We start from the raw sequence: 27,945 nt of genomic DNA on the forward strand, positions 1-27,945 counted from the left end.
TTCCTATAGGTTATGCTTTCTAATCCAGTCCTAGAAAATCCAGTGAATTTGGAAGCAGCCCAAATGCTGATTAAAGATGAATCTCTGTATAAACAAGTAGTTCTAAGACTTTTCAACCAACCATCACAATGTAAGAGGTGCTTTTTTATTTGTTTTTTTTTTGTCAATTATTAGTTATGCATTTATAGCAAATAAATGACCTAACAAGTAACTATTAGAAAAGGGACTATTTTCTGTATCCATTCAAGTAATGAAATCATACTAATATTTCTCCTATTGTACCTCTTTGTCAAGCCAGTCAGTTATCACAAAGTCAATCAAAAAGTGGTTCTTCTTTAAAGATTATCAGTGATCATAAGCTTAGTAATTTTAAATGTTATGGTCATATGGATGGGTGGTGCTGACTGAAACTTATTTCCCCATCATAAAGATGCGACATCTGATTTTAACCCTTTGATCTATAATGGATATTTCCCAGATTTCCCCTGCAGGACCCCAGATCTTACTGAACAGGGACTCCTTTCCTTTTGCTTAACAAAATGTTCAGCTTTTTGTTCTGAAGAGTTCACCCCCAAGATATTCCTTCTAAGAGTCCATGTGGAAATGACATCTGAGGCTCTTCAGTCTTTCTGCTTTACTGATCAATGCTTTTTTTTTTCTTTCGACACCCTTGTTTTGCTCTCTCTTATCCTGCCAGTGACCTCTTCATGACTTAGCCCAGTGTCTCTACTGCTTCTGTGTGCTTTCTGCAGTTAGCAGGATAATGCTATTGTTTCCCTGTGCCCAGATGCATTCATCATAAATGAGGGTTGGGGCCCTAGTGACCCATAGTTCTTTCCTCTCTATCCTGCCCTCCTCCTGGCCATGCACAGCAACCAGGCATAGTAGCTATTATCGTTATCTCCCTAATAGCAAGCCCTGCTGTTCAGACTCATTCTGCCAAACTCATCTCTCATGTGCTTTTTCTTCAGATGTCCCCTGTTTCTTTTTCCAGTCCCCTTCCAGGGCCTGCCAGTCCATTATCTAGGGCTGTGCAGTTGTGACCAAGTTCAAGTGCTCCTCCACAGAGCTTTGCATCTGATGGAAATCAAGCAGTGTTGATCAGGTATCCCTTTTGGTAACTCCAAACATGTCATGATTGTCTTGGAGTCCCTCAAACATTCCCTGACAGTTGTGAAGCTGGTTTGTGCACAGAGGAATCCTATTGCTTCATTCTGACCACATTTCTGACCTCCCAGAATACTGTAGCATCCACTACTGTGTCCTCTGTGCTCAGTTGCTATTTGTAGAATGAATGAATGAACAATTTATATCACTTAACCCTTCATTGAGCCCTGCAGTACTATCATCATAAAGAACTATTCTATAGCAAAGCTATATTCATAGTCTGGCAAGTGGAAATTTAAAACCTGGTTTTAAAGGATTGTCTATAGTAAATGATTCTGTGCAATAGATTTTGGGTTTAGCCTGCCAAAAGGAAGGATGAGAAAGAAACTGAAGAGAAGTTAGCCCTTCCTTTGTCCTCCTGCCTAGTAGATGCCATCCTTCACTCCTTTCGGTTCTCCAGTTGTACCATCAAGTCAGACAGAAAAGCTGCCCCAACTGCCAAATCATCCCACAGATGAACAAGAGCAAATAGTACTTTGGCACATTTTCACTACATTCTTTAGTTATGGTGGTGAAATATGTGGAAATCCAAAACAGCAGTTATCAGCCTGCTTGCCATCTCAGCCGCACTAGGAGTGATAGCCTCGGGTGCCATGAAGAGAGCGACTTCCTGCAGCTTCCAAGGGAAGGAGTGTCCATGATACAGCAGGCGCAACTGCTCAGGGGGCAGGGGAGAAGTTGCAGAAAATGCGTGTACCCTAAATTAGATGGTAGTCTACAACTGTGTGGATTTCTGTGAGAAAATTGCATCCAGTGAGAATTACTTGTAACAACTTGAAAAAAGGTCTCACTAGAATGCTGCAAGAATCATCCTTCATATAATTTCAAAATGTTAACAAAGAGTTCTAGAAAAAGCATAAAGGAAATTACCACCTTTTTAGATAACACAAAACTGGAACAGATAGTTAATTGTATAAATGAGAAACTCAAGAGGCAGTGAACTATCATCTCTGTAGGCATCGATTATAGACCAGAACTATGTCCTCAGGGTAGTGTCTGGTTGTAGGCACTGAATAAAAATTTATAGAATTTATTTATAGAATGACGAAATGAAAAAAAATCTGTAAACTTAGATCGTGATTTTACGTCCTAGTTTACACAAGGCTTTCACATACATTTATTCATCTGATCCTCAGCTCCTTCCTCAGTAGGAAGTGGTTGACTGGAGGCCACAGAGAGCAAGCTGTAGAACCAGAACGTCAACCTAGGCATTGCCCTTCCCTGTGCCTCCATATTTAATGGGATGAGCATAAAGTCATTCATTTGGGATCAGAGGATTAAAATCTCCAAGTAAAGAATGGGAGAGGCCTGACTTGATAGCAGAACTCTATGAAAAAATTCTTGCGGAGCTATTTGATCACCAACTTAATGTTATCCACTCATAGAAAGTGCCATTCCACGGAGCATGCGTGTTTCCAGTAATTCTGCCCTGCTGTGATGTGCTGGGCCTTCACCTGGAACACCAGCTTGCTCAGTGTGGAGCATCACGTTTCCTGAGCTGAAGAAACCGTGTATGTTCAGCGAGTGGAAGAAATGACCCAAGGCAGTTGTAAAAGCTGTTTTCAAATATTTGAAGGACTTTCATATAGAAAAGGGCAATTTCTTCTGTTGTCTCAAAAACCTGACATAGCTACAATCAGCTGCACCTTCTCCAGGCCTACTAGGTTGTAGCCACTATAGTCCAGAATCCTCAGGCTTAGCCCTGCCTTGTGCTAGAACCTATCTTGACTATACAGGGGTCTTTTCCCTCATCATCAGTGGTCTGGAATTAATTTTGTTACCCTAAGCCTGAGTCCAGTGTTTAGTATGCAGACGTGCAAATGCCTCTCATCCTCAAACATTCCATAATGTGTTATTTGCCTATCTTGAGCAGCTAGGTCTTCTCGACCTTGGTGTTTTGACAAGAACACGCCAAGCTCTGAGCTCAACCCAGCTGGTGGAGGTCCCGATGACCTTCCCAAATCCTGTCATTTTCTTTTGGACCTGGACCCCCTCTCCCTTACTGATAGTGAGGGTGCTCACATATACCAGATTGCCTGGGACAGCCCCGAGATAATTATTTCTAGCACACCCTTTGACGCTGTGCTCCAGTTTGCATAACAAATCACAAAATCCGTTGGGTGCCTGATTGATCTGTCCTATAAACAAACACTATAGTAGTTACAACATCCCTGGTGGTAACGCCCATCCAGGTTCCAGCTGGTCAAACAGGAAGAAGAATTTTCTAAAAATTCAAGTTGCTTAAGAATTGAGAAGGTCGGGGCAACTGGGTGGCTCAGTCATTATGTGTCTGCCTTTGGCTTGGGTCCTGATCCCAGGGTCCTGGGATCGAGCCCCGAGCCACATAGGGCTCCCTGCTGGGTGGGAAGCCTGTTTCTCCCTCTCCCATTCCCCCTGCTTGTGTTCCCTCTCTCTCTGTGTCTCCGTCTGTCAAATAAATAAATAAAATCTTTTAATGAAAAGAAAAGGCATTGAGAAGGCTTGGGGCCCTTGGGTGGCTCAGTGGATTAAGCCTCTGCCATTGGCTCAGATCATGATCTCGGGGTCCTGGAATGGAGCCCCAGGTCAGTCTCCCTGCTACTCAGGGAAACTGCTTCTCCCTTTCCCTCTGCCTGCTGTTCCCCGGGCTTGTGCTCTCTCTCTCTCACTCTCTCTCACTCTCTGTCAAATAAATGACTAATCTAAAATTTAAAAAATAAAGAGACAAGAAGGCTACCTTGGAAGGTAGTATCACTAACAGCCTGATTTGAGAACTGGTGTTGTTAGTCAAGTGTAAGAGCTCTTTTTCACAGATGTTCTAAGAGAGCTTCTTGCTCAGTGTCAGGAGCTGGGCTAGGGAATTTTTCAAATACTTTCCAATGTAGGCTTCAGCTTGTTTATAAAACTTGGAAGAAGGAGGTGAAAAGATCTGGAAGGAGACAATGCATAACTACTGTCTTGCATCTCAGCTTCTGAGTATTGGTACTTATTTTCTAATGTGTCACAAGGGATTTTATATAAGCCTATATGTCCTTTTTTACCCCAATCTGAGTGAATTTTTGTTTCTATGTGGTTATATAGTCAAATAAAATTCATTTTGTTTATCATTTTTTTAAGGCATAAGGTTTATATAATCTTAAAAAAATCTTTGGTTGAAAGAAAATAAGAGTGTAAAAATGGTAAAACTCAGTAATAGTGGCCACACCTAACATATTTTTTCTTTTAGCTAGGCATATTCCTGTAGCTTTTGTTAAATAAAAGAGTCATGCTAATGAGTTTCAGATACTTACCTGAATAAACTGTAATATAATAACTGACAGATATTATGACAGAATGATAATAATAGAGAGGAATTATAGAAATATCAGGGAGATTATAATACTAATTTACATTATATAGCTTTTAAACCTGGTCATTGTGCAAATAAATCCCATTCTTCTTGTGGTTAGGAAGATGTTGTGATAGGCATTTTGTTCTTTCTTCAGTCCAAGCTTCCAATAGTTCATTGGGTTTTTTGTTTGTTTCCTCCTCCTAACAGTAGAACACTTTTAAAGAAAATTTTTTCTATGCTTAAAGTAGGTGATGACTCAGAGGATTTCTGGTTTTGTTTTGTTTTTCTCTTTAGAGAGATTGCTTTTTGTTGTTAGGTATAGGAATACTCCTTCCCCTGGAAAATATACTTTCTGGATGTCAAAGGAAAACAAATTTAGTCCAATAGCCAGCTTGTGAAAGAACATGTGCTTTAGCACCATCATTCAGACCCAGTTTGGTTGTTGATGACTGCAGTGTTGTTTGTAGACAGCCTATTACGCACAGATGTGAGGAGATGTGAAGACCAAGTTTAACCGGATGGTGCATGTGGATCTACTTGGTGGAGTTATAAACCTCTTTTTTTCCTGTTTGTATTTTGTTGTACCAGACAGTCCAGTAACTTTCAGCAAAGTATCTAGTTGGTAGTTTTAACTAAAAATATTGTATATTTTCTGTCAAAGAAATATATGTTCATAGCTTCAAAGAACAAAAGATATGAATTATTTCTTTAAATTCATATATGTTTTTTAATTCCAGGATAGTTAAAATACAGTGTTATATTCATTTTGGGCATACAGGATAGTGATTCAATAATTCTGTACATTATTCAGTGCTCATGATGATAAGTATACTCTAATCCCCTTCACCTATTTCACTTATCCCCCACCGACCTCCCCACTGGTGTGAACCAATTTGTTCTCTGTAGTTAGGAGTCTGTTTTCAGGTTTGTCCCTTTTTTATTTTGATTGTTTCTTAAATTCCACATATGAGTGAAATCATGTTGTATTTGCCTTTCTCTGACTAACTTATTTCATTTAGCCTAATACCTTCTAGATCCACCCATATTGTTATAAATGGCAAGATTTCACTTTTTTATGGCTAAGTAATATTCGTGTGTGTGTGTGTATTTCACCTCTTCTTTATTCATCTATCAGTGGACACTTAGGTTGCTTCCATATTTTGGCTTTTGTAGATAACGCTGCAATAAACATAGGTGTGCATGTATCTCTTTGAATTACTATTTTCCTATTCTTTGGGTAAACACCCAGTAATGGTATTACTGGATCTTACGGTGATTCTAGTTTTTAATTTTTTGAGGAATCTGCATACTGTTTTCCATAGAGGTTGTACCACTTTGCATTCCCACTAATAGTCAAGTGAGGATTGCTTTTTCTTCATATCCTTGCCAGCACTTGTTGTTTCTTGTGTTTTTTTATTTTAGCCATTCTGATAGGCATAAGGTGATACCTCATTGTGATTTTGATTTGCATTTCCCTGATGATGAGTCATGTTAAGTATCTTTTCATATGTCTGTTGGCCATCTGGATATCTTCTTTGGAGAAATATCTGTTCATGTTTTCAGCCCATTTTTAATTGGATTATTTAAGTTTTTTTTATGTTGAATTGTTTAAGTTCTTTTAATATATTTTGGATGTTAACCCTTTATCAGATAAGTCATTTGCAAGTATCTTTACCCATTCAGTAGGTTGCCTTTTAGTTTTGTTGATTATTTCCTTTGTTTTGCAGAAGCTTTTTATTTAGATATAGTCCTAATAATTTATTTTTGCTTTTGTTTCCCTTGTTGTAGAAGACATATCTATTAAAGTGTTGCTATGGCCTATGTCAGAGAAATTATTGTCTGTGCTCTCTTCTATTTATTATGGTTTCAGGTCTCACATTTAGGTTCTTCATCCGTTTTGAGTATATTTTTGTGTATGGTGCAAGAAAGTGGTCCAGTTTCATTCTTTTACATCTACCTGTCCAGTTTTCCCAGCACCATTTGTCAAAGAGACTTCCTATTACATATTCTTGCCTCCTTTGTCATAGAATAATTGACCGTGTATTCATGGGTTTATTTCTGGGCTCTCTATCCTGTTCTATTGATCTATGTGTCTGTTTTTATGCTAACACCACACTGTTTTGATTACTGTGGCTCTATAGTATATCCTGAAATCTGGTATTGTGCCACCTCCACTTTTGTTCTTCTTTTTCAAGATTGCTTTGGCTATTTGGGGTCATTTGTGGTTCCATACAGATTTTAGGATTATTTGTTCTAGTTCTCTGAAAAATGCTCCTGGTATTTGGATAGGGATTGTATTAAATCTGTAGATTGGTTTGGGTAGGACGGACACTTTTACAATATTCGTTCTTCCAATCCATGAGCATGGAATATTGTTCTATTTTTTGTGTGGTCTTTAATTTCTTTCATCAGTGTTTTATAGTTTCCAGAATATAGGTCTCTTACCTCCTTGGTTAGATTTATTCCTAGGTATTTTACAATTTTTGGTACATTTGCAGATGGGAATGTTTTCTTAATTTCTCTTTCTGCTACTTCATTACTAAAGTATAGAAATTCAGTGGATTTCTGTATATTGATTTTTGTATCCTGCAACTTTACTGAATTTATCAGTTCTAATAGTTTTTTGGCAGTGTCTTTAGGGTTGCTATATATAGCATCATGTCATCTGCAAATAGTAGAACTGTTACTGGCTCCTTATCAGTTTAGATGCCTTTTATTTCTTTGTCTTGTTAGATTGCTGTGACTAGGACTTCCAACACTATGTTGAATAAAAGTGGTGAGAATGGACATTCATGTCTTTGTTCCCATCTTAGAGGAAAAGTTCTCAATTTTTCACCATTGACTATAATGTTAGTTTTGGGTTTTCATATATGTATATTATGTTTAAGCTTGTCCCCTCTAAACCTACTTTGTTGAAAGCTTTGATCATGAACAGATCTTATACTTTATCAAATGCTTTTCCTGAATGTATCCTTTCTCTTGTTAATGTGATGTGTCATGTTGATTGATTTTCAAATTTTGAACCACTCATGCATCCCAGGAACAAATCTCCCTTGATTGTGGTGAATGATTTTTTTAATGTATTGTTAGATTCAGTTTGCTAATATTTTGTTGAGGATTTTTGCTTGTATATTTATCAGAGATATTGGCCTCTAATTCCCTCTTTCTCTCTCTCTCTCTCTCTTTTTTTTTTTTTTTTTTTGGCAGTGGCTTTCTCTGCTTTTAGTATCAGGGTAACAGTAGCCTAATAGAATGAATTTGAAAGCTTTCCTTCCTCTTCTATTTTTTGTAATAGTTTGAGAATAGGTGTTAACTCTTCTTTAAATATTTGGTAGAATTCACCTGTGTACCATCTGGTCCTGGACTTTTGTTTGTTGGGAGTTTTTTAGTTATTGATTCAATTTCATTGCTGGTAATCAGTCAGTCTTCTCAAATTTTCTATTTCTTCCTGCTTCAGTTTGGGAGGTTGTATGTTTCAAGGAGCTTATCCATTTCTTCTAGGTTGTCCAATTTGTTGGCATGCAATTTTTCATAATATTCTCTTATAATCCTCTGTATTTCTGTGGTATCAGTTGTTATTCTCCTCTTTCATTTTTTATTTTGAAATTCCCCCTTCCTACCTTCCTTCTTTCCTTTCCTTTCCATTCCTCTCCTATCCTATTGAATCCTTTCCTTTCCTTCCTTTCTTTCTGTTCTTTCCTTTCTTTTCTTCCTTTCTTCCTTCTTTCTTTCTTTCTCTGGCTGAAGTTTTATCGATTTTGTTGATATTTTTAAAGAAACAGCTCCTGATTTCATTGAGCTGTCCTATTTTTAAAAGTTTTCTATTTTGTTTATTTCTGCTCTAATCTTTATTATTTCCTTCCTTCAACTGGTTTTACGTTTTGTGGTTCTTCTTTTTTCTAGCTCCTTTAGGTGTAAGGTTAGGTTGTTTGAGATTCTTTTCGCTTCAGGTAGGCCTGTATTGCTACAAACTTCCTTCATAGAACAGGTTTTGCTGCACCACCCAAATTTTGGACCATAGTGTTTTCACTTTCATTTATCTCCATATATTTTTTGATATCCTCTTTGATTTCCTAGTGACCCATTCATTGTTAAGTAGCATATTACTTAACCTCCATGTATTTGTGTTCTTTCTAGAGTTTTTCTTGCAGTTGATTTGTAGATTCATAGTGTTGTGGTTAGAAAAGATGTGTAGTGTGAATTTAGTCTTTCTGAATTGGTTGAATTGTTTTGTGGCTGAACATGTGATCTGTTCTGAAGAATGTTCCACGTGCACCTGAAAAAAAATGTATATTCTGCTGTTTTAGAAAGGAATGTTGTAAATATATCTGTTCAATCCATCTGATCCAATGTGTCCTTGAAAGCCACTGTTTCCTTATTGAATTTCTGTTTGGATGATCTATCCATTGATGTGAGCGGGGTGTTAAAGTTCCCTGCTATTATTGTATTTCTATCAGTTTCTTCCTTTATGCTTGTTTTTTTTTTTATAATTTTATTTTTTATAAACATATATATATATATATATTTTTTTTTCCCCAGGGGTACAGGTCTGTGAATCTCCACGTTTACACACTTCACAGCACTCACCATAGCACATACCCTACCCAATGTCCATAACCCCCCCCCTCCCAACCTCCCTCTGCCCAGTCCTTTATGCTTGTTATTAGCTGCTTTATATATTTGGGTTCTCCTATGTTGGGTGCATAAATATATACAATTGTTATATCTTCTTGTTGGATTATTCTCTTTATGATTACATAGTGTCCTTCTTTGTCTCTTATTACCATCTTTGTTTAAAATCTATTTTGTCCAATATCAGTATTGCTACTCCAACTTTCTTTTTACTTCCATTTGCATGATAAATGCTTTCCTATTCCTTTACTTTCAATATGCATGTGTCTTTAGATCTGAAATGAGTCTCTTTTAGGCAGTATATAGGTGGGTCTTGCTCTTTTATCCATTCCATCATCCTATGTCCTTTGATTGGAATGTTTAGTCCATTTACATTCAAATTAATTATTGATAGGTATGTACTTATTGCCATTTTGTTATTTTGTGATTGTTTTTGTAGTTCTCTGTTGCTTTCTTCTCGTGGCTGTCCTCTCTTATGATTTGCTGGTTTCCTTTAGTAATATACTTGGATTCCTTTCTCTCTATTTTATTTGCATATCTATTACCAGTTTTTGATTTGTGGTTACCATTAACTTTATATATAACATCTTATGTGTATAGCAGTTTATATTAAATTGATGGTCATTTAGGCTTGAACCCATTCTTTCCCCTTTCTCGTCTGTTATGGTGTCATACTTTACATTCTTTTAATTTGTGAATCCGTGTCTGGTTTCTATAGATATACTTAATTGTACTGCTCTTGTGCTTCCTACTTTCCTCACTCCCACTTAGGGTCTTTCCATTCCACTCAAAGATACATCTTTAACACTTCTTGTTGGGCTAATTTAGTGGTGATGAATTCCTTTAACTTTTGTATATCTGGGAAATTCTTTATCTCTTCTTCTTTTCTGAATGATAGCCTTGCTGGATAGAGTTATTCTTGGGTGCACCTTTTTTTCCTTCAGCATTTTGAATGTATCCTGCTACTCCCTCTGGCCTGCAAAGTTTCTGCTGAAAAATCAGCTGATAGCCTTATGAGGTTTCCCTTGTATATAACTGTTTTCTTTCTCTTATTGCTTTAAAAATTATTTTTCACTATTTTTTTGCCATTTTAATTACTGCATATCCTTGTGTGGGACTCCTGGGGTTGATTTTCTTGGGGGCTCTCTGTGTCTCCTGGATCTGGATTTCAGCTTCCTTCCCTATATTCAGGAAGTTTTCAGTTATTATTTCTTCAAATAAATTTTCTCTTCCCTCCTCTCTCTCTTCTTCTGGGATCCCTATGATGCAAATGTTGTTATGCTTGGTGGTGTCACTGATTTCCCTTAGTCTATTTTCATTGTTTATTATTTTTTCTCTCTCTTATTCAGCTTGATTTCTTTCTATTACTCTGTCCTCCAGGGCACTGATCCATTTTTCTGCTTCCTCTCGTCTGCTATTTATTCCATTTAGTATATTTCTGATTTAGTTAATTTTAGTTTTTGAGGTCTTCATTTCTGATTGGTTCTTTTTGTTTTCTTTTTGTTGAGGGTCTCCTTGAGGTCCTCCAGTCTTTTCTGAGGTCCAGTGAATATCTTTTTGACCATTACTTTAAATTATCTATCAAACATATTACCTAATCTCCGTTTTGTTTAGCTCTCTTGCTGTGATTTTGTCCTGTTCTTTTATTTGAGACCTATTCTTCTGTCTCCTCATTTTGTCTAACTTTCTGTGTCTGTGTCTTTGTGTTAGGAAGGCAAAGTAGTGACCTCATGAAGAGGTCCTGTAGTGCCCTGCAGTCCAATATCCCCTGTTCACCAGAACTTGATGATTCAGGGGTATCTCCTATGTGTTTTGCATGTGCTCTGCTGTTGTGGATGAGCCACTTTTTTCTTCCATCCAGTCATTTGCAGTGGCTCTCTTTTCCTGTTGTGAGCAGGCTTTTGTCCTTATGATATTAGTCAGTCTGGGGCCACTTTGGACTTGAGTTGAGTCAGACCGGGTATTTACCAGAGATGCAGTAGAATCAAATTGCTGGGCACATTCCATGTGTAGTTTCCTGAGAAGCTTTTGTGACCCACTGCTGGGGCCACAGTTGGACTGGTGTGTGTGGTTCTCTTCCCCTCTCCCCAGTTCAGGAGTCACTTTGGGGTGGTGCTGGCCCCTGTTGGGGCTGCTTGCATGCTGCCAGGCTTGTAGTACCACTTTGGATGGGCTCCCACCAAAGGTGTATTTGAGACGGCAGGTCAGCAGGAGAAAGCAAGGTCAGGGATTGTGGTTTTAGCAAGGTTTGTGTGGGTCTGTTGTAGGAGGGAATCTGCAACTGCCTAGGAAAACTATCCAGGCTTGGATGGCATTTCCACAGAAGAACAGGGAGACAGGGAAAGCTATTAGCCAGCTAGGTGGACTGTTGGTGCTGTACTGGTTCCTGCAGATGTCCATGTGTTTAGGTTTGGTGGCAGAGGAGGCAAATGGCATACAATAGCTCTTTTATTCTTGGAGAAGCCTCTCAAAGTTCCTTGCCCATCCAGCACATGCTCTGAGATTGGTCAATAAATTTTCTTCCCATATACTCCAGGTATTTTTCAAACTGCTGCTTCTGTGCAGTATCTCAGCAGGGCTGTTTGTTGTGTTGTCTCTTTAAGGGCAGGGACTCAGTTTCCTGTCACCCTCCTGGCTCTCCTAAAGCAGAGCTTGCTGATTTTTAAAGTGTTAAGCCCCACTGATTGTTAGGCCTCTCTGGTTTTCAAAGCCAAATGTCATGGGGATTCATCTTCCTCATCCAGGTTCCTTGTCCCTGCAGTGCCTGGTGTGAGGATCTGTTTCCTTCCTGTCTCTGCAACCGTGGTTTCCCTCCCTCCTGTAGACAGTCTACAGGTCTGTTTGGCTCCTGACCAAGTCTCTGCCCCTCCTACCCTCTTTGATTTGGCCCCTTCACTGCCTTTAGCTGTGAAGAATCTTTGGGTTGTTTTCTGGGTTATTTACACGGATGTGGGTATTATCTAGTTGTATCCATGGGATAAGGTGAGTTTAGGATTCTACTCTACCATCTTCTCTGGAAGCATACATATTGGTTTTTAATGAAACATAGCAGACCTTGGTACCCCACGCCTTCCATTGTTGAGTGCTGCCCCACCTCCACAAACTACCAACAGCTTTCAACACATATTTCTCCTGGAACTTATGACTATATTTCCAAGTTTTTTTTAATACCAATATTTCTGGGGTGTTCAGTTTTAGATATTATTTATAGGCTTCATCTGAAATATAGAGATTTAGATTTATACTCCTTCCATCTATATTTCTCTCCCTGTCTTCCTAATATAGTTTGGTTACATTAATACTTACTATGGCTTAATAATTATTTGTCACAAAAGAACCATGAATGATTCTTTTTCTTCCCTTGTACAAATGGCCCAATTTTTGATTCCCTTGCTTTTTGTTTTTTAATATATCTACAATCTATTCTTCCCCTAAAATTTGTGACAAATCTGTAAAACAACTCCCAGGTAGTCCATCGGTTGCATTTCACTCCCTTGGAGACCTCTTTTCTCTGGCACTGCATCCTCCTCCAGTTCTAAGTTGACAGTTCTCCGGTAGGTATCCTGGGATGAAGCTTTGCCTGTTTCTTAAATTGGAGCTCCTGCTTGATCCCCTGCTTTTGTCTTGCTTGGTTTACTCCCTCATTTTATTGGAGCATTTCTTCTAGGAGCTTGCTAGTACATGAGAGCTAAATCTTTTATTACTTTATATACCTACTAGTGTATTTATTCCACTGTCTTATGTTCACAATTTAGTTTGGAAATTTACTTCAGAATTGTAAAGATCCTATTACCTATAGTTTATAGTATTGCTCTTGAGAAGTTTGATTTCACTCATATGTCCAATTCTTTACATGTGATTTTTTTCCTTCTAAAACTTTTAAAATTTCCTCTTTATCCCTACGGATCTGAATTTTTTTAAAGATTTTATTTGAGGTACCTGGGTGACTCAGTGGGTTGAGTGTTTGCCTTCATCTTAGGTCATGATCCTGGGGTCCTGGGGTTGAGCCCCACAACAGGCTCCCTGCTCAGCAGGGAGTCTGCTTCTCCCTTTCACTCTGCTATTCTCTGTTTCTCTCTCTCTCTCTCTCTCTCTCTCTGTGTGTGTGTGAAATAAATAAAATCTTTAAAAAAATAAAAAATCTTTAAAAAAAAATAAATGAATTTTTTTTTTTTAATTTGATGAAGAGAAAGCAAGCAGGGGGGAGCAGTAGGCAGAGGGAGAAGAAGAAGCAGGCTCCTTGCTGAGCAGGGAGCCTGAGGCAGGAGCTTGATCCCAGGACCCTGGGATCATGACCTGAGCTGACACTTAAGCGACTGAGCCACCCAGGTGCCCCTGAAATTTTTGGACTTTTTTTTTTTTTAATAAATTTTATTATTTTTTTAAACATATAATATATTTTTATCCCCAGGGGTAACAGGTCTGTGAATCGCCAGGTTTACACATTTCACAGCACTCACCATAGCACATACCCTACCCAATGTCCATAACCCCACCCCCCCAACCCCCCTCCCCCCCATCAACCCTTAGTTTGTTTTGTGAGATTAAGAGTCACTTATGGTTTGTCTCCCTCCCAATCCCAACTTGTTTCATTTACTCTTCTCCTACCCCATTAACCCCCCATGTTGCATCTCCTCTCCCTCATATGAGGGAGCTCATATGATAATTGTCTTTCTCCGATTGACTTACTTCGCTAAGCATGATACCCTCTAGTTCCATCCACGTCGTCGCAAATGGCAAGATTTCATTTCTTTTGATGGCTGCATAGTATTCCATTGTGTATATATACCACATCTTCTTTATCCATTTGTCTGTTGATGGACATCTAGGTTCTTTCCATAGTTTGGCTATTGTAGACATTGCTGCTATAAACATTCGGGTACATGTGCCCCTTCGGATCACTACGTTTGTATCCTTAGGGTAAATACCCAGTAGTGCAATTGCTGGGTCATAGGGTAGTTCTATTTTCAACATTTTGAGGAACCTCCATGCTGTTTTCCAGAGTGGTTGCACCAGCTTGCATTCCCACCAACAGTGTAGGAGGGTTTCCCTTTCTCCGCATCCTCACCAGCATCTGTCATTTTTTGGACGTTTTTTTATGTAGTTTTGCGTATGTCTGTTTTTTTCTTTCCTTGCTCATCATATAGGGCATTTACTAGGATGTTTAAATCTCAAATTTGAATCCTTTAGTTCTGAAATTTTTCTTATGTGATTTCTTTTATCATTTCCCTCCTCCGTCTTCACTATTGTGTTTTAAATATCCACATATTTGGATGTAGGATCTACTGATCCAATCCTCTAATTTTGAAACTTGTATTTTTCCCTACTGTCCATCTCTTTGTTTTTTGTTCTATACTCTGGAAAATTTCCAGCAAAATATGTTTCTATTTCCTGCTTTCCTCCCTGCTTATTTGTTTTGGTTATTATCTTTCATGATAATGACTTTACACAAATTTATAGTGATCCTTGTCCATTGATGGACATATGAAGAATGGAAATCAATCATTAAAAATATTAGAAATATTTGAATACAGACTAGACTTGTTGATGGTTTTATATCTTTCTTTATTAGTTTATTTAGTGAAGACCTATCCAAGTCAATAGTCAGGCCTGACTATTTCTCCTGAAAACAATCCTCCAGTCTTGTGCCTGGAGAGAGAGACATTATTTGCTTAAACTCTGAGAATTGGACAGTGGGAAAGAATAAGGAGTCTTTTCTATCCAATAAGATTTATGTGATTTAATTGCTGCTTCCAATCCCTCACCATACTCTTATCCTGCTTTGTACCTAATAACCTTCAGTTCTGAGTCTCTCTGATTCAGTTTCTCCAGGAAGTATCTTTCCTCCTGCCTCAGTAGTGGTGATCATCTGCTTGACAGGGTGAGGATATAAGTATTTGATATCTGTGCTATACCTCCTACCTTTCAAAGGCATCTAACATCTCCAATTCCTGAATTGTTTCTCAAGTTCTGAAGTGTAAATACACATGCTTTTGATTAGTGTCCCGCCTCATGTTATTAGGTTTCAAATTCCTGGCTAAGACAGTTACCACTTAACATCTTTCCTCTCGGAAAAAAAAAAAATTAAAGATTTATTTATTTATTTGAGAGAGGGAGAGAGGATGCAAGTAGAGGGAGGGGCAGAAGGGGAGGGAGAAAAGCAGACTTCCTGCTGAGCATGGAGCCCAGTGCAGGACTCCACATAGGGCTAGATGCAGGGCTCATCACTGGGCTCAATCTCACGACCTGAGATCATGACCTGAGCTGAAATCACAAGCCAGATGCTTAACTGACTGAGCCATCCACGCATCCCTCATCTTGAACATTCCTCTTATCATTTTTCTTTACCTTTCCTTGAGGTTTTATACTTTATTTTTATTCTTTTATTACCATTTTATTTAGGTTTTGGGAAGAGTTTACATAAAACTGTATATTCATTCTTCCAAGTCAACCAGAATCCTTTTATGTTTTTCTTTACAGTGAGAGATAATGGCCCTGAGTTTCCTAAAGATCCAGATAAAGTTATCAGGTAAGTTTTTCTTTATTAATTCCAAGTCCGTTTCTTTCTTTCTTTCTCTCTCTTGTTCTCTCTCTTTCTTCGTTTTTCATCTCTACACCCAAAATGGGGCTCAAACTCACAAGTCAGCTCAACAGTCGTATGTCCTACCAACTGAGCCAACCAAGAGCCCTTAAATCAATAGGGCTGATTTAAATCTTGATATTGATTTAAACCATTTATATATATATTTTATCATAATTGAATTTTCACTTTTTTAATTTAGAAAAGGAAGTAAATCTCTTTTAAAATGCTTTTTAAAAATGTTTTCAGGAAGAATGTGAGAGGTTATTGAATTCTTTTTAGATGGTTGAATTAAAATTGAATGTAATTATTATGTAATGTAAGTATATGAACTTGCCTATTCTTTTAATTTTTATTTTTTTATTGAAAAGGGAAAAAAAAGTTGGCAACATAATCAGTACAAACCACTATAGATCACAAAAAGCTAAGTAGTTTAGGAAAAGATAAGGTTCTAGAGGAAAACGGTGAGATAAGGATGCAGCCATTGTATCTTTTAGGAGACAACATGAAAATGTGGTATCAGTTTAGCTATGGACGCCTGAGCAAGGTGTAGGTCAGTATTCTCATAATGGTTCTGCAGCGTTTAGTTTCTTGAACATTTCTATCAGGCTTAATTTGATAATCAGTCAGATGTAGAAAACAGCCAGTTAACTAGTGTTGAAATAACTTGCTTCAGCTTCGGTCTCCTTGACTGGCCCTGTATAAAAGATGAACAAATTATGTAACTCAAGTGTCTTTGGTTTGTGAAGGTATTGGGAAATTTCAGAAAGACAAGCATAGTCTAGTGGGTAGTGCACCAGGTTGGCATTGAGTAAAGGACATTGCTGCCCCTTAAACTCGTCAATGTGAAGAGAAGCAACTGACCTTCTTGACACAGAATAGACCTTTGGTAAATAGTTATTGAATGCATAAACACTGTTTTATCCCCTATAACTCATGACGGTTCCTACAATATTACAAAGTTCTTTCTCTTTGTCGTATAATTATTTGTAATGCATAAAGTTACAGTGCTAGCATTTACTGATAAGGCAGTAAGAGGAGGCCAGAAGAACTTCTGTGGTTCTAGCTTTGGCAGTTCCTCTGAATGAAACCAAGGATAAATGAAGCCAGAATCAGGTCTTATTTGTGGTGTTCACCTAGTGCTAGCCTGAAATCTCTAGAGAAATCTTAGGATTCAGTCAAAGCAATACAATCTAGATTTCAGTGATACTTTATCCTCCTAGTGTAGAGAAGGTTGCAATTTATTATGTATTTGTGAATCCAAATGTTTACTCCTAGCACATTTGTTATGAGATAAAGCTCAGTTATGTCTAGCTTTTAGTTTTTAGGCCTCATTGTAAAGTGAGGCCCTGCAGAAATTACTCCAAGAGAGATTCTGCTATTAGCCTTGTCAGTCTAGCACCATATGCTAGAACTTTACGCTACTTCATGAGCTAAAAGAATTAACCTGATTATAGGAATGGATTCCAGAGGCCTAGCCAGACAGTTAAACCCTGTTTCCAAAAGATATAACAAAACATACGCAAAGTCTAGTCAACTGAGTAGAATATAGTCAGGGGAATCCAGTTGATATTCAGTAATTAAAAGTGATTTAAGCTTGTGCTTGTCCTCTGGAATGTTTGCACCAGGGCTGCAGGATACCACTTAACAAGATATAGAGCAGCTTCTGAGAGAACACCTACTTACTCATTTGTTTAAAATGTATTCGCTGAGCATTTCCTCTCTGCCAGGCACCGTGCTCCCATCCTGGGGACACACATCTGAATAGTATGTGATCTTTGATCTCACGTGATTTATAATCTAAGATTGGAAGCTGCTCTCTGAAAGAGAGATAGCGCAGAAGTATGCCTGACTATCAATCCTATAGGACCATATAGGGAGCAGCTTCTACCAGAGGATGTAGTTGGAAGGCCACAGAGCAAATACTAGGATCACGACTGAGGGGGGATGCCAAGGTCAGATGAAATCATATTCAAAATGAGTCAGATTGGGTAGAAACTTCTTCCCCTATGGCTTTTTCTCCCCTCCATAGAGGCTTTTACTTTTTCACTAAGTCATCTGTCACTGGTTCCACTGCTGTCAAATGCAATCCAACATTTCATTGAGCCGTACCTAGTAATTATTTTATTACATTATTACTTCTAGTAAGTGGTGTTATACAGACAAGATCTAGATGCTGGAGGAACTTGGAGGGAGAAATATCTTCCTAAAGCTTGGAGTCCCAGAGTGGGGGAAGGGACATATAAAGGCCAGCTTCCAGGAGAAGGTGTTGCCTGAAGTGATTTCTAAAGGTAGAATAGGAATTCCACCTGCAGGCAATGGAAGAAGGACATTTAGGCAGCAGCAATAGCACACTCAAAAGCATGGAAATAGGAGAGAGCGTATTTTCCACAGCCTGACCCAAGGGAAAGTAAGTTGACATCCAGAATAAAAAGTGAATCCAGATGCCAGTGGCAACCAAAGTGTATCAGGAGCTGAGATACAAAACCAAAGGGAGGAGGGGAGAAGGGGATTGGTTGCCAGATAGCAAGAGAATAGAAGCATCTTTTGGACATGATTCTACAGACTTTTACTTACTAACGATAAACGGAGGTGAAGGATGAGTTATGAAATATTACACGTGTTATCTGAGCTAGATCTCTTGGATAACTCGTGCACCTTCTCCATCAGCACTTGCTCCTTCCCTTTGCACTTTCACGTTATAGAGACAGCTTCTTTCCTTAAATCTCATGAGCCAAACTCTTCTAGCTTCAGCCTTTCCTCCGGCAGCTTCCTTACCTCTCTCAGCCTTCACAGAGTGAGAGAGTTCGGGCCCTGCTCTGGATTAGGCTTTGTCTTAAGAGAATGTTGTAGCTGGTCTGATCTTCTATCCAGGCCACTCAAACTATCTCATCTCAGCAATAAAGCTGTTTTGCTTTCTGTCATTCATGTGTTCACTGGAGTTGCACTTTTAATTTCCTTTGAGTGGTATTCCTTTGCCTTCACAACTTGACTGGTTTACGAGACCTTGTTTTTGGCCAATCTCTGCCTTTCATAAGCCTTCCTTACTCTTAATCACGATATTACGTGCCTATAGATCCAGAGATTTGTAAGGTCTTAATCAGGAGGCTTGGGTAATGGCTGGGAGGTTGCTTCCATGACCTAGCACTACCCTGACTCTCTTCTTCCCTTAATGATCCTTTTTGTTTCCTTCACTGGCTCCTCTTAACTATGAATTGGTTTCTGATCTTTCTTTTCTAAACACTTACTTACTCTTTCTGTGTTTGTTTCCCTTAATGGCATCATCTATCAACCTTTATGTTGATTTGACCCAAATCTCCTATTTCCAGTCTCAATTTCTCAATCACACTTCTAAAGTTCATCACCTAAAACCCATGTTTAAATTTAAACTCATATTTTACTTCAGAGTCTCTAGATGCTTTCTGTTACTAGCAAAACTAAATGGTCTTCTGGGCTTTAGAAGAATATCTGACCCCAGATTCCTTCACCTTTCACACCCTATCAGAAAACCAGTCCTGGCATTTCATTAGCTTGTCAGAGATTCATCTCCTCCCTTCATAGTCTCTGCTCCTACCTTCTGTTAGCTCTGCATTTCTTGCCTGAATTACTGCATCTGTTTCTTAACTTGTCTCTCCGCATTTAATCTCTCATATACTCCACCCTGCATCCTGAGGCCAGAAAAAACTCTTGCTCACATACTCGGTTCATAATTTACTTGCCTTATTCAAGAACTTCTGATTGCTCTCTATCACCTAATAAATCATTCCTAAGTCAACTCTAACCCATTCTCTGCCTAAATCTGAAGACCTGCATTGCCCAGTTTCACTTATTTTGTCAAATTCCAATTCCTCTGAAATTGGAACTCTCCACCTTAGTCAGTTATCTTGTTACAATCGTCTCTCCCCCCAACATGCTCTGTTGCACATGCACCATGCTCTTTCCCATCTGAGCGATTGCTAATACTGTTCTCACCCAGATTGCCTCCTCCATCTGTTCCAGATCCATATTCCAAGTTAGTCCTTCCCTAAAGCCTCCAAGACAAAGTTATATCTCTCTCTTCCAACTTTTTTAGTTTACTGCCCCTGCCAAAGAAGTATGTGTCGTCATCTCCAAATGTCTGTTTAAATGATGTAACACTTTACATGTAAACCATTGTATTTGCTAATTTGGGTATATATCTTATTTTCCCAATAGGATAATAAACTCTAAAGTTCAGTTTTGGATTATCTTCTACTTTTTCTTATTCATAATGGCAATGACAGTACGCAGTAAATTCCTGTTAATGTTTTAAATTATAAACACATGTATTTTTTTATACTTTCTGTAAACTTAGTAGCTTATCTGAATAATCGTAAAAATTATTTCTGTTTTGTTGTTGTATCTTTTATTGTTTTTATTTTAAGGCACTGTTTCTTTTACAGAATCGAAAATGCAGTATTCTCAAATGTTTAAGACATTCTGCTCTGTATATTCAAACTCTACTAAAGTTATACCTTTTAGGGTAATACTTTTAATTATTCTGGGGAAGGAAAGAAAACCCCTGAAGGCTAACAGTTTGAAATTGAACAGGACACCGCTGGGAAGGGAGAGGGTCATGGGTCATCGTCAAACAGACAAAAAAACAATGAAGACGATTGTGCCTAAAGATGGTGTATTTTTTTTCACGAGACAGTGTGTTGACAGTTTCCTTCCTCTTGGGTCATTGTTGTCTGCTAAATGATCTGTGACAGCAAATTGATCACAAGCTTTTTCATGCAGGAGATATAATGCAGCCTTTCATTTTGTTACCTCTGTTGCCAAATGCCGAAACATTTCGTTGGCAAAATTAATGTTAGTTTAATATGTCATTTAGTGGTGTAAAGCACCGCACATAGCTCTGGAAGCAATAATAGTACTGATTAATTTATTGTCACCCCATTTCAGATTTCTACTGGTGTGATTGCAAAAGCAATAATACATTTGAAAAATGTTACTTTTAAAATTAGACATGTGTAATTATCATTTAAATAAATGATGCGTTCAAGAATTTAGATGTTGTCCCATTCATTTCCAAAATGAGTCCAATATTTAAGGTACCTACAGTTTACCTATAAAAATTAATGCTGGTGTACTTTTTCTAATTGAAAAGTTGCTGCTTCCTCCAAAGAGCTAAGAACTTCAAATGGAATACAGACATAAGGTCTTTTATGTCTGATGTTTCAGCATCTATTTAAGCTATTTGGTGATTTCACATGTCTGAAAAACATCCCAAAGGAAAATTTTGTTTCTAGAGTGTTGAGAATCTCTGCAATTAAGTTGTTTGTAGGAAAAAAATTAGAAATGCAGTTATTTAAGTGCCTGTTAAGCAGATCCCATTCCATATTTTATAACAATATTTGCTCTCCCATTAGGATAGAGTAATATTAACACAGGGAAGGATAAGTGCAGGCAAGACTGTTAGAAGAGTTATTTTTTTCCCTGTATGAAAATGGCCAGATTCTGTGTGAAAATGAAACTGATCTCAGTTCTGGTGTTTTACTTCTCCTCACAATAAAAAGGAAATAAAGGTGATCTTACTGAAATTTAGCATAGATTATTTTAAAGATTTATTCATTTGACAGAGAGAGAGAGAGATCACAAGTAGACAGAGAGACAGGCAGAGAGAGATGGGAAGCAGGCTCCCCGCTGAACAGAGAGCCCCATGTGGGACTCGATCCCAGAACCCTGAGATCATGACCAAAGCCGAAGGCCGAGGTGTAACCCAATGAGCCACCCAGGCATCCCTACCATAGATATTTAAGAAAACAGTTTATTGTAGAAAGAAAAAATGTGCAAGTATGATGCTTTTCTTAAAATCCTTTTTTAAAGTTAATCTGAAAGGCAGATATTTTAAACTTTTTTTCTTTTTATAATATGGGTGTACATTTTTTACATTTATTTTGAAATATGTTTTGGAGAGTTTTTCTTTTTTGTGATTTATATGTATTATTGGAGAAATTGATATATTAGATCATTTGTTAGAAATTACAAATGTCTTATGGCAGGATATTATCTGAAACAGTCTACTCTGATAAAATAATTTTAAAAAGGAAACTTGCATACTCATTGTCTGATTTTAATGTATATTTTCAGATCAATTAAAGAAATCTCATTTAATGATTACTACAAGACATGGTCTACAATAGCCACATCAAAAGCCACAGAACACTATAGAAGTTCATGTAAGGTGATCTAGCCTTATCTTATGTCCTTTTGGTATATATTAATCTCTTAATTATTCTCAACTTATCTTGCTTTCAAAGACTAATTGGCATATATATATAATCTGAAGGTGATAAACTTCTCTGTTACCTCTATATAAGAATCATTCAACAACTATTAATTTAGTTCCTCTTTGGTATAGAGTCCTGGACTGAAGTCTTATTAAAAGTCAGAAGAAAGATAGACAATTGGAGGAATAAAAGATGAAGCTATCAATCTTATGAGACTTAACTTTACTCCACCCCAAAATGTGGAGCCTTCATAGCAAGAGGAGACTTTTTGATTCTAAACACAATTATCCTCAAAGCCAGAGAAAGTACTAAGTAGAAAAATAGTGAGAAAACATATGAACCTAAGGCTTTCAATTCTAACAGTGTAAGGAAAAATCACCTTGTTGCCATCATATATTAGGAGCTAAAAAGACGGAAGGGGAGAGCTGGACAACTTTCTGGCCCCATCTAATCAAATCTTTAGTGTGCTGTTTCATGATTTAGATCCAGGTAGGTTATCCAGTCTGCTGCCCTGCTATCCTGCTGAAATGGAGCATTCAGAAGTGACCCATGACTTCCTAACTTCCAGGTTCAGTGATAACTTTGTAGCCTTTATCTTACTTGTGCTCTTGTTCGCTATGCCTATCTGCCAGTAATTCCCAAAGCCTCATCTCTAATCAGGCCCTCTTATGAATTCTGTGTGCATATTTACAACTGTGCCTTGGACATTTACCCACATGGGTTACAGGCATCTCCTACTTAAGATATGCCAAAGTGAATTCATCATCTTGCCCCAAAACCATCCTCCCATCGTTATCACCTCCCCTGGTTAGTTGTGGGTCACCATTATTGAGTTTACTTGTCTAAACCAAAATCATAGGCATTTCTTGGAGCTCTTTACTGCCCAAATTAAGCCTTGTTTACTTGATCTCCTACAACATTAAGAACGTTTGTCTCTCCACTCCACCCTGATGACCACAGCCTTAATCTGTGGTCTCACTGAATTTCATCTCATTATTGTGATAGTCTCATATTTGGTTTCAATAGAACAAAAGATCACCAAAACAGTTTGTAGTTTTAAGGCACAAATTAGAGCAGAAAGTAATACCAAGCTTAACAAATATTTAAAATAAATTAGATGAGTAACTTCTAAGAAATTACATGTTCTTTCAGGATGTTGGTTATTATTTTGTGATCACCATTACCTTCCTCACTAATCATAGATTAGGATTAAGAACAATAATTAAGGTGCTTAAAGAAACACAATCTTTGGCAACACTATCAGTATAAAGAATTTTATTACTTTTGATGCCAGAGTACATGAATAGTTACTTCTTTTCAAAGATTTGTGGTTGGGTACTGCCTAGTCAACTCGCAAACATATCTTGAGTACCTCCTATGTAGAAACACTGAGGAACTCAGATGGGATCCAGGAGGCAGGAACCCTTAACAGACAAGGCATCCGAAACAGTTGGCACAATCCAGGGAAAGACTCAGCATCCAGCTCCTTCACCCGTAAAACAAAACAAATGGTAGAAAATGGTGTCTTATGGAATAACCTGTAAATATATAGAAGCATTTGGGAAATTCATACTGTTAAGAAAAAAAAAATAGAAGCACATGCCAGAAGTTCAGGGAATTTGGAAATGATTCTCTTGCAACAAAGAATAATTAAAAATGGAAGGAAATAATGCAGTACCACTGAGTGCAGTTTCTTCTTCAAAAGAGTTAACACGAAAATGTTTAATTTGGTTATCATTTCCATGGCTATCACTACTTAGTATGTAATTCATCCCTTTTTGTGAAGGCAATAGCTTTAGTGGCTGTCTCTAGCCCAGAAGAATTTCTGCAACTGATTCTAGCCCTTGGTGCAAGATTTCACAATCACCCTGCCTGTTCTTCCCCTAGGACTTGTTATAAGAATGTTTCAGGAGTTTTCCTTTAATAACAACGAACACTCACTTTTTAAAAATTGAATTTAAACCTTACATGTGCTGCTGGCCATTTTATCTTTGGATAATTCAGCTGGATAAGATCCAATACTATTTTTTAAACAGCCTAATTGCCTGGCAATAATAAAGATGAAGCTTTGAGATTATAGAATGCTTCTTCAGCTACTGAGAAATAAAAGGGAAACTTCTAATAACTTCAGTTTCTACAGTTACATTCTTTTTTAAAAATTTAATTTAATTTAATTTCTTAGAGAGGAGTAGAAGCAGAGGGGAAAGAGAATGTTAAGCAGACTCCACTCCCAGCATAGTCCAACATGGGGCTCAGTCTCATGACTCTGAGATTGTGTCCTGAGCCAAAATCAAGAGTTGGACACTTAACCAACTGAGCCACCCAGGTGCCCCTCTACAGTTACATTCTTTTCTTTCTTTCTTTCTTTTTTTCTTCTTTTTTTTTTTTTGGATTTTATTTATATATTTGAGAGATGGAGATCACAAGTAGGCAGAGAAGCAGACAGAGAGAGAGGACGAAGCAGGCTCCCCACTGAGCAGAGAGCCCAATGCGGGCTCAATCCCAGGACCCTGGGATCATGACCTGAGCCAAAGGCAGAGGCTTAAACCCACTGAGCCACCCTGGCACCCCTACAGTTACATTCTTATCACTGCAAAGATTATGAAACTCTTATGCATATTTGTAAAAGCTTTTTTATTCATATTGATGAGTGGTTATATTTCGATTTGGGGTATTAACTCTTTTCCATATCTTTATGCTACAAATCTACCCATAGTCATGTGTACCATAGTAATAGTAAGTTTATTCATGTACAATGCAGTTTACCAGGTATACTCTGTTGTTTGTTTTTTTAATCTTTCCCATCTTATTCTTTTATTCATTTGTCAACCAGTATTTACTGAATGCCTAATATATGTCATACATAGTAGTATATCAAGCCGATGAACCAGGCATTATGATTATTACTCTGTCTTACAGATGAGAAAACCAAGATCAAGAGAAGCTAAGTGGGGCACCTGGGTGGCTCAGTGGATTAAAGCCACTGCCTTCGGCTCAGGTCATGATCCCAGGGTCCTGGGATTGAGCCCTGAGTTGGGCTTTCTGCTCAGCAGGGAGTCTGCTTCCCTTCCTCTCTCTCTCTCTGCCTGCCTTTCTGCCTGCTTGTAATCTCTGTCTGTCAAATAAATAATATCTTAAAAAAAAAATAAGCTAAGTAATTTACCTAAGGTCATACAGGTAGGAGGAAATATTATACAGTGGTAAAGAGTGTAAATTCTAGAGCCAGATTGCTGAGATTTAATCCTGGCTCTGCTACTTATTAGCTGTGTGACCTTGGGTGGGTTTCTTAACCTCTCTGTGCAAGTTCCCTTCCTGTCTGTAAAATGAGAATAATTAGAGCACATGCCTCATAGCATTGAAGGACTTAAAATAGTGCCTAGCACATAGTGAGTGCTCAGTGAAGGTGGCTGTAATTAATTAGTACCATTAGGCTGTGGCTCTAAGGACTTGGACCAGATTCTCTGATTCCACATCTATTGCTCTTTTTATCATGCTATACTGCCTCTATAATGTGGTACAAAAATGCTGTCTCTATATAGCCTGAGATTTAAATCCAAACTCTGAAGTATATGCAGTACATTTTTCAAAAATTATTAGTTTACAATCATAGACAATCATATGGGGAAATGTACTGATGATCCACTGTTCCCTGTCCATCAGTATAGAATGACAAATAAAAGTCTGGCAGAGAATGAACCAATACATATGGTTGTGGGCAACAGCACCCTAATGACAGAATATGATCCCCATAAGGAAATGTTTATGTTAAAGGAAAGAAATCCTTCAGACCAGTGTACTCTGTAATACTGAGTGGAGGCATCCTGGTGTTTGTTTGGTATCATCAGACAGACCAGACACCCTGAAACATCATGGGGATGCTTGCTTTCACCCTAAAAGACTTCCATTCTTTGAGCCAGAAATAAGGACAAGTATCTCCAGAATGCATTCAGATGCAAGAGGCAGCATCATCTCATTGTGATGCAGGGGCTTCAATCTTGACTGCTCCTTAGAACCACCAGAGGAGCTTGTAAAAACTCCCATGTAAAAGGCACACCCCCCAGACTAATTACATCAGGATCTCTGGGAGCAAGACCCGGCAGTAGCCATTTTTAAAGCTCCCCAGGTGATTACAGTGTGCAACCAAGATTGGAAAGGCTGCCGTGGGAAGAGCACGATGTTGGAAGTTAGAGACTCCATAGTTCTGTCCTGGTTCTGCCACCTACAGTTAAATGAATGTAGGTTAGTCATTTAACTCTTTGTGCCTCGTTTTTCATTTCTTTCCACTGACAGAAGCATTCCACTGTATTTTAAGTTGGTCTATGGTTAGTATGAGATAATATGTGTGGAAGATAAAACGTGCTAAGGCAGGTTGATCCTATTACGTTTCTTTGGATGTGACAGTCCCAGCCATGGAAAAAAAAATTAGATCAACCTATACAGATGTTGGACAAGAGATGTGTCATGGAAAAAACAAAGTAAAGGTGATGTACCGTGATCTTTAGAAGGAAGGGAAGAAATAAGTATATTATGGAGCCCATAGAAGATGATTTTCTACCACAGACTATAAAACTGTCACAAGGACAAGATATGGTCATGATGGGGAATTTCAGCTTCAAAAACTTCTGACAAAATTTCACTGGTCCTTTCCTCCTACTTGCTTTCATGTGCCCCTTTCACCTGCGTTATTTCCCTCCTGTCACCATCACTCATTGAGCATCTTCCATGTCTAGACAATGGACTGTGTGTTAGAGACAACATACATACTATGAGAAGATTTTTAAGAAGTTTATGGTCGCATGGCAGAATGCCGAATGAAAACATTATAGGAATAAAATAGGAAGCATTAAAATAAAAGTTTGTATAAATACTGTGGCATTTTTTGTCTCTCAGATACTAGAGAAAGTAAGGAAGAAAATGAGTCAGTGATATAAGATTAATGGAAATACTCAGAAAGGATGACCATGCCATTTGGGGTTTCATAACATATAAGGAAAAGACTAATGTATATATTCAAACAGAAAATGTGGGAAAGGTGATTTCAAAAAAAAGTAAGGAAATAGATTAATCATCCTTGAATAGAAACCTAAAATTTAAATTTTGTCTAACTGGTAAGAATAGCCCCAATGAGAAGACATTACTCAATTTTCTATTTGTTCCTCTGTAAAATGTATATTGTAATGGTAACCACCTACTTTACAGGTGCCCAATGTGTAGGAAGAACTCTCTTACTATTAGCTATTATAATCATCTGAAGGAAATAGTGAGACCTCACTAAGAACCCTGCAGAGCTCAGATTGCCTTCCTTAATGAGGGGAGGAGCATAAGTCTAAATACCAACAAAAAGAATATTAATAAAGGATATTAAGAACATGTATGTTCTTAATAGGGGCGCCTGGGTAATCCAGTTGGCTAAGCATCTGCCTTCGGTTCAGGTCATGATTCTGGGGCCTTAGGATTGAGCCCCACTCAGTGCTCCCTGCTCAGCGGGAGTCTGCTTTTCTCCTTCCCTCTGCCCCTTCCCCTACTTGTGCTCTCTGAAATAAAATAAATAAAATCTTAAAAAAAAAAAAGAATGTATGTGTATTTGTGTGTGTGTGAAGGAAGAAAAAAAAGTCAAAGCCAGAAACTAGCTGTAGCTAGTGAAAATTATGTAATATTAATAAAAGGAAAACTATTCCGTTTAATTGTTTCTATCAATGACCTATTTCATCAGGTTAGCAGAGGTTAATGAACCATTGTTTGAAGGAAGCTCCAGATAAAGGTAAGACTAGTAGAAAGCATCTGGTCAGTTAAATTGTTCAAGACTAAATTGTTCAGGACAATTACAAGAAAGAGGGAGGTGATAGGTAGATAAGGTGTGTGTATGTGTGTGTCTGTGTGTGTGATTTAGCTTTTCTTTTTTTTAAGATTTGATTATTTATTTGATAAACACAGCGAGAGAGGGAACACAAGCAGGGGGAGTGGGAGAAGGAGAAGCAGGCTTCCCGCTGAGCAGGGAGCCCAAC

The 27,945-nt window shown here is 38.0% G+C and overlaps 1 protein-coding gene across 6 annotated transcripts in view; it reads left to right on the forward strand.

Moving 5' to 3' along the window:
• The window catches only part of UBE2U (ubiquitin conjugating enzyme E2 U), a 58,853-nt gene that overhangs the window by 14,671 nt on the left and 16,237 nt on the right, over positions 1–27,945 (forward strand). For 3 of the 6 annotated variants that reach the window (XM_032844870.1, XM_032844871.1, XM_032844872.1), the window contains exons 5-7: positions 10–130; positions 15,590–15,638; positions 21,801–21,889. In XM_032844870.1, coding sequence (XP_032700761.1) covers positions 10–130; positions 15,590–15,638; positions 21,801–21,889 — 259 coding nt within the window. Of the gene's footprint in view, positions 1–9; positions 131–994; positions 1,106–15,589; positions 15,639–21,800; positions 21,895–27,945 lie in introns of those variants that run through there. The other 3 variants (XR_004381176.1, XR_004381175.1, XM_032844873.1) reach the window with 2 other exon arrangements.

The sequence above is a fragment of the Lontra canadensis genome, unplaced genomic scaffold, assembly GCF_010015895.1.
Source record: "Lontra canadensis isolate GAN:19392208 unplaced genomic scaffold, GSC_riverotter_1.0 scaffold158, whole genome shotgun sequence".
Lineage (NCBI taxonomy): Eukaryota > Metazoa > Chordata > Mammalia > Carnivora > Mustelidae > Lontra > Lontra canadensis.